Genomic DNA, 14,870 nt, shown 5'->3' with positions numbered 1-14,870 from the left:
TACCGGCTATAAGTGCGCACGTTTTTTGTCGTTTTGTCTCAAAAAGGAAGGTAGCCGAAAATGTATGTTCGTCAGTGACCCGGGGTTGAGTGATAGAATATATTGGGTTAATTCCCAGACACAAACCGGATTTAGGTTGAACGTTGAAAATGTTATCTCTTGCAATGGCATGGTAAGCATGTAAGACCGTTTGTCCGGCGCCTGATCTCTCTTCAGTCGAGACGCATTGGCGCTTCATTGGACTCGAGAGTGCTGTGTTCACGAACACACTTGTCCAATTTATTGTCTCCTGCCCAAGGCAGGGTATTGGGCTGAGTAGTCTTTAAGTTAGAACTTCAAGCCCTCAGGATAATTAAGGATGATCAGGAAGAAGTTATTTATGATATTTATTATTTATCAGGTTATCACACCCCGCGGCGTCGTTCCCGCTGTTGGAACCCGCCGCGTACTCCCCCTACGCGCACCCATCGCTCTACTCCAGCGCCGCGCTGCAATACAGGTAAAATTATTTATTTATCTAGGGCACCAACAGGTTACTATCATAAATACTTAGATATGTCTATACTATAATTCACTGGCAAGATGAGTAAACATAAAAAAAAACTTAGATTTACATATTTTATGCGATTCGCTATTTTATTATCCGATTAAATAATATCCACTTTAATTTTAGTTCCAAAGTTTCGATAAGAACTTTACTGACATTTAATACGCCACTTATTTCTCGAGTACCACGGATGATATAGGTTTCGACCAATGATATTGTGTCGACTCAAGGTTATATTTTTTATTTGAATTCATCCGACATTAGAATCGGATGTACACATTATTTATGTAAGAAAAGTTAGTTATAAACATCATTACTAACGATTTCAGCTTTAAAACAGAGAGAAATAGTTGAGTTGAAGATGATTATTTTTGATTTGATAGGCAAATCTACAGTTTTATTAATACTTTAATTGTAATTGAGTTCTACTCAACAAAGAGTTAAATAGAGGGAGAGAAGGTAGGCAAAAATATAGTAAAGTGGTAAAAATTGTTGATTTGATGTTAAATTAGATAAGGTAAGATAGTAAAGGTTTGTTACAGCAATAGTACTGTAATAAACCTCCAGCTACGTCTTGGAATTTGCCACGCGGGACGTAGAAGTTGTCGACATTTATAACCAATAAAACTGTTTGTATGTTTTGAAAACAACTTTGGTTTCGGACTACCTTAGGATGTTCTTCGTTATTGAAAATCGTTTGTTCGAATTCGTCATAAGATATTTAACTCCATACAGCATTGGTTCAAATAAACTTATTTATCTTTTATATTTACCGCTAGCCAACCGTCCCGGGCAACGTTTATATAGTAATACATAATATAAATATTGGTTTACGCGGCGCTCGTCAGTAAAGCTTAAACAATCAGTATCATATTTCACCCAGTTTACGCAAAATCGTTATGATTGATAAACCAAAACCTTCCTCATGAATTGGTGAAAATCGATTGAAAATCCGTTCGCTAGTTTTTGAGTTTATCCCGTTCAGGCAGACAGACAGACCGACGCGCCGGAGGGACTTTGTTTTATAATACGCAGTGATATTATATGGATAATGGAAATGGGATAACTTAATAACCCATTTGACGGTTACAGGCTAGCGGCGGAGGAGCAGATGTATCTGGAGCGAGTGTTCCGCGGTGGAGTGGGCATGGGGGTCGGGGTGGGATGGTTGCCACCTTACGCGCTCTATCCACCCCTCGCCCCACCGTTACCGCTGGTGCCGCACGCCCCTCACGCACCGCACGCGCAGCACGCCCCCCACGCGCCGCACGCGCCACACGCGCCCCACGGGCCGCACGGGCCGCATGCGCCGCACGGGTCACATCAGCCGCTGCACGAAGAGAGGGAAAAGGAGATCGCTTTGCAAAGGGAGAGAGAGCGAGAGCGAGAGAGAGAAAGGGAGAGGTGGGTTATGGAATTAGTTACGCCCTGCGAGATAAACCACGACTCATATCATAGACGGGCCATAAAAATGAAACGAACGATATGAAAATATACTTTTAAGAAACTCTACTCGTCCGGTCTAGGTCTCGAAGAATCACTCGACCGAACGAGCCGACATAATCCACTCCCTTTCGGAACTCCCAGCCATAGAATGCAACAATTATCCGCGGCTTAACGGGTCCGTCGCAATTCCAGGGAGCGCGAGCAGCGCGACAAGGAGCAGCGCGAGCGAGCGGCGCGCGAGAAGGAGTCGCGCGCGCGGGAGGCGCTCGCCGCCGCCGCGCTGCACGCGCCGCACGCGCCGCTCGCGCCGCACGCCGCGCACGCCGCGCACGCGCTGGCCTACGCCGTGCCGCGCGCGCTGCCGCCGCTGCTGTACCGGCCCTACCGGCCCTACGCCTACGACGAGGCGGACGACGAGCGCGGTGAGCCCGCGCCGCCCGCGCCGCCCGCCGCGCCCGCGTCGCCCGCGCCGCCCGCGCCGCCCGCGCCGCCCGCGCCCGCCGCCGCGCCGCGCACGCCGCAGCCCGCGCCCGTGTGACGCGCCGCCCGCCCCGCCCCGCCCCGCCCCGCCCGCCCCGCGACACCCGCGACACCCGCGCCCCGCGACGTGCCCTCGCCCGTGCTAAGATTTCCGCGTCCCCGAATGGCCAATACTAGTCAATAAGTTTTAGTGCGTACTGTATGATAATAAATAGTGACCAATTCGTTTAATAATATTGTACCTTAATATTCTGTAATCTGTTCGTTTGCTGCTAACGTTCCCGCTCCGTGTTCACTCGACACCTCGACCGGTGTTAATCGGTCCTCTCACTTCGCTAACATGTGATAATAATTATTAACTGTAAGTAGAAACGTTATTCTAATCCGGTGTCGCCAGCTCGGCCGGCGGCGCCGCGGAGGACGGCTGCCGGTCCTGTGACGTGTGACGGATGTGGCTCGAATCTGGATTAAAGTAATGTCGATAAAACGGCAAACTCTTACGCGATTGTACCCTTTCGTTATGTTCTTTGTAATATTCTTATATTCTTCTTTACAAAACTTTCACTACCATAAGTCATAATGGCCTAAAGACTATCGATATCGATAGCGAACTATTGTATTCCGTCTGATAAAAACAAACAGTCGATGTATATACTCACCAAATCACGTTTCGATAAAAAAACATCCCTGTCTCTTCTTCAACGCCGTGAACCAGACAGAGACGGCGATATTCAATCGAGTGCAATAGATAAACAGTTCCTACAATGTGTAATATAAAATCGAGCACCAATGTAATAGAAATAAGGGCGATTATCGAATGCATCGATCTACCGGGAGCAGCTGTATATAGGCGTGCGGTGTTTAATTATAATATCTATTGTAATATGTTGGTCGATCCCACCTACGTGTTGAAGATGGGACACACCTACGCACCGGACGAACGCGGACTCTCCGTCTTGTTTAATTTGCCAGGACGCAAAGGTGTGACCGCAACTTTACAAGTCATTCAGTTTCGCTCGGTCGCGCAGGTGTGTTCGATCCTCTATACATGAAATAAACGATTTTATATCGAACGAAATTTTTCGTTGTATGAAAGTGATAGACGCGGCGCGTGCGCGCGGTCGGCCGAACGTTCTGCAAGCGAAAATCGTCTTTAAAACAACGTAGTGTTGTACGTTTTACTTTGAAGAGGATTTTCGTTTGGGAACGCATATCCATTGTACCATCGGTCGCTCGGGAAAGATTTTTTTTAAATTAAGTAGGCTTTAAATCCGAGCTCCGAGCGAGCTGTCTCTACTGCATTTTGTGATAAGACTTGAAAAATTCCTCGCAGTATTCAACCCGAGCGGCCGGGACTGCCACTACGAAGAATAAAATGTCGAATTTTATAAAAAAAATATTAAAAAAAACTTCTTTGTACGTTGTAACTTAGATAGTTATTAATAATTTTAGCTTTTAATAGGTGTTCAAATATTTTTCACGGTTTAATTTGTAATGACGCAAAGCATTTAGGCGCTTGCATCGCGCCCTGTACATACTGTAGTTAGATATGGACAATACCTAACAAGTGAAAAAGATAACAATTTTATTGAAAAATACATTCAGTGAAATTAATACGCTGTGCATGCTGACCTCCTGGCGCTACGCGGCCCGCCTGGCGCCAGGGGCGGTAGTTGTTTTTATTTTTTGTTCCTCTACCCACCACCCCTTCCCCACCACGCTTCAAGGTAGCGCATGTAGTTGGCGTTTGTGATGTGTGCAGTTTCAGAGAAATACTTGGACTATCAGCTCGCCATCTCCTTGCTCAGATCGTATACCGACTAAATTGGTTAAAACTGTGATGGAAATGATTTTAGTAACCTTTATATAATGTCTGCTAATATCATTTAAAAAGTTTTAAGTCAATACAAGGAAGTTAAGTTTTGTCATAGTAATAAGAACATAATGCCATTCGAAATATTTCATTTGATATACAAGATTAGTGTCACAAGATTATGCTTTCAACCTTTCAATAATACTATGAACGGATCTTGAGTGAAGATCAATTTTTAATTATAGAACGAGCGTTACAATAAAGTGCCTCAAACTCTTACTATGGCTAATGTCGATGTGTCTTAACTGGTGTAGTCTCAGGAGACTAGGATCATATAATACAAAAAAGACGCATGCATTTTTTTTGTGTTTACAAATATAAAAATTATCTATTTATATTTTTATTTCTATTTTTCCCCTATTTGTGTCTTCAAAGACAATAAGAAGGAACCACTAGTACACATATACACCTGACAATACATTTATAAGAAATTAATATTTAATTTTATTATTATAAAAAGAATACAGTTGGCAACCCATTAAGATGTTTATTATTTTATTGTCAAATTATAACCTTACTTTTGTCTATGAAGTGTTCAGAAGTAAGCAGAAGTATAGAAGTTATAAAATGTGCACCCCAAAATCTGTGAAATATAGATGTCGCTGCTAGAGCTAGAATATTAAATTTGAAAAACGCGCTTTTTTTTTTTTTTATAGAATAGGAAGGTGGACGAGCATATGGGCCACCTGATGATAAGTGGTCACCAAACGCCCTTAGACATTGGCATTCTAAGAAATGTCAACCATCGCTTATAGCCAATGCGCCACCAACCTTGGGAACTAAGATTTTATGTCCCTTGTGCCTGTAATTACACTGGCTCACTCACTCTTCAAACCGGAACACAACAATATCAAGTATTGCTGTTTTGCGGTAGAATATCTGATGAGTGGGTGGTACCTACCCAGACGGGCTTGCACAAAGCCCTACCACCAGTTCCGCGCTTATACGTGGTAGAGTAAACTCTACCACGTATAAGCGCGGAACTTTAGAAAGAAGAAGGTATCAACCTTCAGAAGATGCTATTTTCAAATTATTCTGTTGATCAAGTTTATAAATCCCAATTAATAAGCGCATACATGTTAATTTCAGTTAATTCCTTTAGCGACAGTAGCGCCATTTCAGCAATTTATATAAACCTTAACTCATATATTTCGATACACTTTTTCGGATGAATACTTATACTATACTTTTGTCAAATAAAATGTAAAGAAATGATACTTCAATAGAAAAATGACGTACCATAAGAAACCGTAGACAATAAATATCTTATAGAACCATACAAATTATCAATTACGACAATTTGAAAATTAAGTAATATAGTTGGACTTTTTACAATCGTCTTTATTGTAGAAAGTTTATTTTATTGCTGCAGCTACATAATTATATTTTAAATTTGATTTGAATTTGAATAAAAAGTATATTTTATAATTATTCACGAAAACCCAGGCCATTTATTGTTAATCTGAACATAATTCTAATGTAAACTCTTTAAATAGAAAAAAATTTAGTCCGGTCTGTGATCTTATGCATAGAACGTATACGTTCCTGACATCTGTCAGCTGTCATAAGTGTATCAATTAAAAAAAATAGTTTTTTATCGATTTTTATATATTAATTTATATAAAATTATAGAATTTATTGTAAGATGACATGTAATTAAATAATTTTTAATAATAATTTTCACTAAGAGAAAAAATAAACAAATATTTTTACCGTAAATTCACTATATTTCAAAGTAACACCGTACATACCATCACGAACCTGACAAAAACACATATTCTCATCATCAACGGTTGACTATAATATTGTTTACCTGTGCGGCCACTTTTTTTTTTCGCTGGAAAAACGCATTTACGCGTTTCCCCCACATGAGGTGGGGGGGGGTATGTGGGGCTCGCCGGCACTGAAGGCGCAGGAATACCCACTAAAAAACCAGCGGTGCCCACTCCGTCTTGTCGAAAGGGCGTCACGGGATCGCTTGCGCATCCTACCGTGACGCACCGACGGTTGGCCCGCTCAAGCGGGCCTCCATTCTTAGGGGGTTCTCGGGGTACGGAGTACCCCCCTAACCCCAGCGGCGCTTACGGTGGGGGAAGAAGGTGAGCAGAGCGTCGGCGCCTCCTCCCAGGTCTTCTTCGGCGAAGCGAATCAGTGGCGGCTGACCTCGCCTCTCGCTCTCGCTCCGCGACCTCCTTCTGCAACATAACACTTTCGCAAAAAGAGACCATCTCCATCCAACACCTCTCGCTGCCAAGCATAGCATTAATCACGCTCGGCAGCGAGATGTCTCCGCCAACTATCGCCGCTAGGGTATGCCTCTAGGGCCCCCACGCAGCACACTCCGTCAAAGTGTGATGTGCCGTGTCCAGTGGCGCACCACACTCATGGTAGGAGGGTGATAACTATCGCCTCGCTATCCCGTGCAGGTACTTACCTAAGCAGCCGTGTCCGGTAAGCACCTGCGTCAGTCTAAACGTAAGTGTGCCGCTCCTTCTTGTTACCCAGCGATTCAAGTGGGGGCGGATCGCCTCCACTGTCGCCAGGCCTGCTGATGGGGATCCCAGATCCTCCTCCCATCTGCGAATGAGAGCTTGTTGGGCTACAGACCCCACCTCCGCTGATCCTAGACGGTCACCATTCGCCCTGGCTTCCACCCGAAATCGATGCACTTCCGCGAGTACCTCGGCCTGGAGTTCCCAGGGCGGATCACTCGCTAGAAGTGTCGCCGCCGTCCACGACACCGTACGGTAACCTCGTACCGCTCTCACCGCTATAACTCTCTGCGGTCTCCTCAGAAGAGCTTTATTACGAGCGGTGAGAGCGTCTACCCATATGGGTGATGTGCGGCCACTAAAAAAAAAGTCTCCCACATTAAATGGCACTTCTATAAAAAAATAAAATAAAATTGAAAAGGGCAATAGGTATTATGTTTCAAATACTATAAAATTAACCCTTGAACAAATTAGAAAATAATATAATAAATCAATGTCTATCTGTATGATCTGTCTACACGATTTGTAAAATTATAAGCAATTTATTGTGAAAAAGGTACATTCAAATTTTAATTGTATGCAATATTGTGTTCTCTGTCAAACTGATGGTACTCTCGTAAGAGGGAGATATGAACTAAGAGATGTGCTACTGTTTTTTTTTTCTTCTAATAAACGTTAAATTTTGAGTCGGTGATATATATAGCTGTATATTTAACTTTCATAAAATTACAGAAATTATATTGTTAACCCTCAGTATAATTCTTTACACAGCACCAAAAAAGATTATCTTCTGTCAATAAATCTGACACGAAATTGAAAAGTTGTACTGTCAAATCTTTCAAATTTAACAAACTGAGTTTCAATTTAAAAAAACACGAACACATTTACATAAGCGAAAATTAGAATGTTCATTTATGGCTAAACCAATACCAGACATTGATTTACGAAACTTATCAAAAAGGGATGAAATAAAACCTAAGGAAGATAAGACATTTTACGATGAAACTATTGATAAAATATCGAAATATAGTAACAAAGACTTGATATTAGGGACATTCGGTGGGTGGATTGCTGGAGTGGGTGTCGCTAAAGTTGGTAAAGTAGCAGCATTTGGTCTGGGAGGGGGGATTATACTCCTCCACTTTGCTACAGAAATAGGATACATTAATGTTAACTGGGAGAGAGTGAGCGAAGGTATTGATAACTGTCAAGATCTAATAGACAAATTGCTACATTTCGTTAAGAAGAACAGCTGCTTTTCCGTCGGATTCATCGGTGGGTTCTTCTTTGGAGTGGCGTCTGCTTGAAGATTGATCATGTGTGTGCTATGTAAGGGCACAGAACTTACCGACATTTTTAATAAAGGTTACTTTTAAAAATTCAAACCGTTTTAATGTACAATACCTACTGAACTGGCATTTGCGAACCATAATAAGGAAATAACGAAGACATAAATAGTACATTTTAGTTGATTTGTCTGTATGTTCGTACGTTCATAAATATAAAAATTACATAACGTCGTAAACGTAAAAGAAAGTTTGGCCAATCTTGGTTGAGATTTAAATGAAGTTTTAGAATATTGAGAGTACTCACTGACTTATTATTTATTAAGGAAACTATGTACAGTCATTTTTATAATATATAAAAATATGCTTACTTCAATATCAAATAATAATGATTGAAATCGTTTTTCAATAATTATCATTTATGGATTCCACAAAAGTAAAAAGTATTAATGTAATTTTAAATTCATAAAAGGATTAGTAATTAAATTATTTCTATATTTAAACATAGGTAGTGTCTCATATGCGCTTTCACTAAAAGATCAAACACTACAGTATATTAGAACTAAATTATCAACTTGTGTACTGTACAGAGATTAAATAAAAGATTTTTTTAATATATAAGTAATATAATGAAATAACTTAGCACCATTCCATTAGAACTTAGGAAAAAAAAATTACCCTAGTAATAGATTTGGAATAAGTGACACGATTTAAATAGAATTCAGGAATAACTAACTATTGTAGGTATTAATTGATAAATTAGTGGTAAATATACAAAGTATGAAACGTTATTTTATAAAATAAGTTACAGTAATTAATTTAAAATATTGGTGTTTTCGTTTAATCGATAAACCAAGCATACATCTCATGCTACGTGTTGAAGGAAAATTATTATGAGTGCATGTCAATCACGGCAAGTTGGTGGCATAAGTGCCCAGCTGTGGGACATTTATGGGCTGTAGCTATTATTGATTATAGAAGAAGCTGACTTTACAAAAAGCTGCCATGAAAACAAAGGTTAAACAAATTAAATTTTTATTAGAATATCAAACTTAATTACTGTATTAAATTAGGCTCCTATAATATTGACTGTCATCAATATCACTTCGACTACAATTAAATCACGAAGTATTGAGGTCGGGTCGGTAAAGGGACCTTTATACCGACCCCGACGACCGGGAGGGTCGTCACACATGCCCAGCCAAAAATAAAGGAATAACGCAAGTGTGTCGGTGCTTCGCGTCGGAACAGATTCTCTGTAATGTATCTCTAGTCAATGTATATGGTGAGTACATTGGGCAACGCTCCCTGCATTTTTGGAAAAAAGCTTTTCGCATCTATATCCAATAACCGACAAGAAATCATATCGAACTGAACAGTTACTTCGTCATTTTTACATTATATAAACTTTTAGAATCCTAATAAAAGCTTTATCGTTTACACGTTCAGGTACTGTAGCAGTAATGCTTATTGTATGGATGTGTGTGAAAAAAGGCAAGGCAAGGCAAAGGTGAATGACTGTTAAATATGTATTAATATAATATTTAGATACGTAAGCACGTATTGAATAAAAATATATAGAACTAGAGTGAATGAAGAAATGAATAATAACAAGCCTTATCATATTCTGCGAAATCCTTCGTTCTGCAGAATCTATTTCCTTTCTCAATGACGGTCACATATCAAGATAAAGCCAAGTCTTAAAAGGAGCCTAGTTGAATCTTAGCATTGAGTTATTACTTGATACGATACACTATTCTATTTTATTTATTTATTTAATAATAAGGAAATCCAACAGAAATATATAGCAATCAATATTTAACAAATCAATTATGAGTTAAGTTATTAGTATTTAAATGTACCCGTGTTTTTACTAAACAACACCGTATGCACTAGAATATTCTCGATAAAATTAATTACATTAAAACTAATAAAAATTAATCTTATTTATCACATTAACAATGCGGTGATATTTAACAATGAGTGAGGGAGAGTTTATAAATATATTATGTGGTTGCTACAATAATAATGATGTAAAATGACGGTCTAACTAATTTATATACGGACGGTGTAACTGATTTTTTATGTGAAACAATTGACAATATTTAAGTTTATATAAAGCAGAACATTTCTTTATGAAGACATTTAAAGTATCGAAACCTACTGTTGGTTTTTATTTCATGGACAGTGAGTGGATGTAATCACTCCTAGATATAGGGGTGGGGGTGTCTAGTCATATAAAATCTGATCGATTCGGACTATAAGTAAAACAATTATTCACTTTTATAATTTCCTATAACTTCCAGAACGCCAAAAAGTAAAAATCAAAGTCACAGTATAAGTACTCAAAATCAAAGTTACGCTACACTTCGATATATTTAAATATTTTAACCAAAACTAAACAATTTTAGAGGAGATGGACCTAAGTCAAGCAGTAGTAAGCTTTTAAGCTTTTTGTTAAAGCATTCGGTAAAATTTACACTTTTTGTTTGTTATTATGCACGCTTGTATGCCTTAATGATGTAATGTAGCTGCTTCTCAATGCTAATTGCTTTAGTGGCTATCGAGATTCGTAATTTTTTTGCTACTTCCAATAACATTTAATCACTTTTTAAGTTATCAAAAACAGCCCTTGATACTTGTTAATCATAAGAATACAATTATTATTCATTTGTATTATTCATTCTCAATCATATTTGAAACATATATAAAATATATTGTCCGAGTAAAGTTTTTATAACATTCGACATTTTTGTTACAGTAGATCTTATCGTATCGTATCGTATAATGCAAGACTTAAATAAATTATAATAATCATTTATTATTCATATCCATGTTAATGTAGTTCTTTAATTGTTTATTTTTTCGTATTCACAGGTAGACCAGGCAAGACAAGCCAACAAGTAACACCAGTCGAAGAGGAAAGATCATCATCAGTAGCCGACCCCAACCCCATACTACATACATCCTTAGGAATTATACCTCCTGAAACCTCAAAACCTGAAGAACAATTTCTCGAAAAACAATGTCCTCCTACTTTCATTCCACCAAAAATTATACCACATTCACCAAAAATTTCACCTTCTTCAATACCAAATCCTAATCCAAGCGTGACAACCACAAAACAAGTCGAGCCAGGTTATCCAAACTATGGTGGTTATATGTATTCCGTCCCGGGATACTCTGCCTTTCAACCAGTATCATACTCAGGAATAGTTCAGCCATCTTCAACAACATCAGCTCCAGTTTCTAATACAGAAAACAATAACTCAGATTTTCCGCCTTTTCCCATAGTATCTACTGTACCTTTAGATACACCTCCCGCTACAAACGAAAATGAAATAGCTAAGCTAAGCGAAAGTCAAACTGCAGAAAATAGTAAACGAGATAATTTACCTAAAACAGAGACCGATTTTGAAGAGCAATTTATGCCAGAAATTATTCCAGCCGTACCTCTTAATGAAGCAAATATTCAAACAACGGAGTCAAAGATGAGTGTGACTTCATTAGCTCAAGGATCAGGTGCTATTGTGACGATACCTTCACAAGTTGCGAATAAGGATATTAAAAAGAAACCTGAAAGATTTAGTCTAAAAACTAGTATACCAATCAGTAAAATCGATTTGAAGTGCGTAAGCAACCCTCCAGACACATCGTTTCAGAACAATTTACCGAAAAAACATTTCAATCCGGCATTTCATACACCCATTAAAGAGAGTGGACCCAAAATTGAAATTCAAAGCAACATAGTTATTAAAAGTGCAACAAAAGAATCTGATAATAAAGAGAGCAGAACTATAACGCCTCCTACTAATAGCATAAGTACATTAATTAATGCAGCAGAGGTAATAAACAAAACAGAAAATCAATTTAAGATGCCAGAACCATTATCAGAAATTAGCAATGATAACAAAGAATCTCCATTTCTTCCTCCATCTACAAATACATGTTCTATATTTAATCCAATAAATTTAGACACAAATAAGTCAAACTTTCAACCTAAACCTCCAGATACATCATTTACCGAGCCAAAAAACCAAATAGTTTTTATACAAAATAAAAATCCATCAAATGCAAAAATGTTATTAGCAATTCAACAACAAAATCCTCAAGTTTTATTACAAAGGACAAATTTCGATTCAAAAAACATGCAAGCTCCTTCACGACCGTCTAGTCAGCCAAAAAAATGTAAAGAAGAACTCGTTAACGAAAATGGTGCATCTTCAAAAGTCGTTTCATTGAAACGTATGCATCAAGATAATTATGACGAGAATGACTTCGAGAATTTAATAACTGAAAACCAAATTTATGGTAACAAGATTGTCGTGAAGGAGAAATCTCAAGGTACTTTACAAGAGCAAGATTTGAAACAAAAATCTAAAGTTGAAAAATCTAGTCAATCTGAAACTAAAAATGTTGTTTTGCAGCCAAATTTCGTTTATCTAAGCAATGTACAGTTCCCAGCTAACCTAATGATGATTAAAAACAATTCTAAAGTTAATGCCGACGCAAATAAAGTAAGAGTAGCTTCTAATGAAAACAAGCAAAACGACTCAATACCGGCCCCTAGTAATGATTTAAAAATAACAACTAGTAAATCTCAAAATATTTCAATCGGTAAAGAAATACATGTTCTAAAATCAAATAATAACGTATTACAAACACTTAATGGAAAGTCCGATTTAGTTTTTCAAACACCAAACCAAAAAGTATTAATGAATCCTCAAATTGTTTATCAAGTGCCAATGATAGTAGATACGGATAGCAAATTAAATCAAACATTTGTGAAAGGTGAATACCCTAAGATCGTTGGGCAAAATAAAAAAGAAATACAGAAGACATTTGACCAGACGAAAACCAATGATAAACTATACATTGCATGTCCTTATCAAATGGACTCCAAACTCCAACCAAAGATAGTAATAACAAACATAAGGCCTAAAGTAGCTAAACCAGAGGAAATAAGTGCACTCGACATTTACGAACAGAGAAAAAGGTTGCGGAGACTTAAGTACTTATCTAATCGAGATCCAAAAATTACCCAAAACAACGATACCCAAAAGACTGAAGGCAAAAAAGCTCAAGATAATTTAAAAAATATAATAACTCCGGAAAAAATGAAAGCGGAAGTTTTCAAAGAATTTACAAATACAAAGTATAACACAGACGAAGATAGTAATGAAAGCGGCAGTGATTATGAAGAAGACGAGTTAGAAAAATACAATTCTATTATAGAAGAGTACAAAGAAATTCCTATTGAAAATGAAACTAAAGAGATTGATAACAAGCAAGCTGAGTTCCTTTCTCATTTTAGGTTGGCTTCAAGAGACGAATTCGAAGGTATTATATAGGCCTAAAAATATTTTATTTTTGTATGTAAATAATTAAATAATTTATTCCAACTTTTCAGAAAGAGAACTAGAGCGTCAAGAAAGACTAATTAGTCGAGACGCAGTTGCATCGGCGTATATAGCTATTGGGAGAATAGATTGCCTTTATAAAGAAGAAAATGCTCCAAAACGATCCAAAGATTACCCAATGCCAAAAAACATATGTCTAGACACATTAGAAAAAGGGCCGGGAGTGGACCAGCATACGAAAAGAATTTTTTTTAAAAATTTAAACTTGACTATCGCATCTCGTCAGTATAAAGAAGGTTAATTGATTAAGTTTTTATTTTATTAGTTATCTTGAACATATGTCTTTAGTATATAACCTGTACCTGTGTGGTTTGTCTTTGTTTTATTTTAGCATTGATATATGTATTCCTTTGTAAAATTATTTAAGTAACAGCTTTTTATGATTGTGACAATTTTCATTTTTTATTCATGACTTTTTATTGTGTTATTAGATTACGAAAAGGTATGGCAAGAAATAGTGAAAGAAAGGAAACGCAGACATGGTACTGTCGAATCGGATCAGATATTAAAGCAGCCAACGATTCAATACAAAATTGTTGAACTAGACCCAAAGGACCAGTTGCAGATTTTAACGGATATAAAGAAACATGTCAACGAAAATAACAATCTTATTAAAAAGAAATTGGATTCCTTCTTCGAGGAGGGGGACAGTATAAATGTACTTGCCGAAAAGAACTTCTCTCAATTAAATAGGTTATCTAAAATGGCGGATAGAAGCGTCAAACATTTCAGTGGTCAAGATACTCGGAAAAGAGATCTTAACCCCGGGTTTGACAGTGAAAATATTAAAAAAATGAAACAGGGAAAATATTATCCAAGTATTAATATACCAAATATTTCAAAGATAATATCTTTAAAGACGACAGATTGTGCTATAACTGTAACGTCAACGCAAGCAACTTCTATGGATGAGCCCCAAAATTCTGCGGCTAGTGAAACTTTTTCGGATAATGCTGAAAAAGTTAAAGATTTTAGCTGTCAAGTTGATGAATCTTGTTCTTGGACAGGAATCGAAGCAATTATTAAAACTTACAAAGAATACGAATTAGGTAGGTGATGCAATTTTAAAAAATTTAAAAATTCGATTTCGAGGTACTTTCCACAATAATTAATATATGCAATGTTATTAAATACATAATCACTATTATTTTCCATTTAACGTTTAACGAGAGCCTGCTCTAGCTATCTTGGCGCACCAGGTTTCTAGTTTTCTAAAGTATAAGAGACAGCTAGTTTATAATAATTTGCATTTTCTAGCACCTAAGAACTTATTAAGATTGATTCATTCGTGGTACCGGCTTCAATCCGTTCCTAAAGTCAGTACTG

The 14,870-nt window shown here is 37.6% G+C and overlaps 1 protein-coding gene across 4 annotated transcripts in view; it reads left to right on the top strand.

Annotated features, from left to right (window-relative positions):
- Positions 1 to 14,870, top strand: part of LOC126777147 (uncharacterized) — a 152,683-nt gene that overhangs the window by 136,484 nt on the left and 1,329 nt on the right. For all 4 annotated transcript variants that reach the window (XM_050500062.1, XM_050500061.1, XM_050500060.1 and 1 more), the window contains 6 exons: positions 401 to 499; positions 1,640 to 1,951; positions 2,186 to 2,415; positions 11,002 to 13,464; positions 13,535 to 13,780; positions 13,976 to 14,593. In XM_050500062.1, the coding sequence (XP_050356019.1) occupies positions 401 to 499; positions 1,640 to 1,951; positions 2,186 to 2,415; positions 11,002 to 13,464; positions 13,535 to 13,780; positions 13,976 to 14,593 (3,968 nt within the window). The remainder of the gene's footprint in view (positions 1 to 400; positions 500 to 1,639; positions 1,952 to 2,185; positions 2,416 to 11,001; positions 13,465 to 13,534; positions 13,781 to 13,975; positions 14,594 to 14,870) is intronic.

The sequence above is a fragment of the Nymphalis io genome, chromosome 22 (assembly GCF_905147045.1).
Source record: "Nymphalis io chromosome 22, ilAglIoxx1.1, whole genome shotgun sequence".
In the NCBI taxonomy this organism is placed as follows: domain Eukaryota; kingdom Metazoa; phylum Arthropoda; class Insecta; order Lepidoptera; family Nymphalidae; genus Nymphalis; species Nymphalis io.
This window is presented reverse-complemented; position numbering and strand designations above follow the sequence as displayed.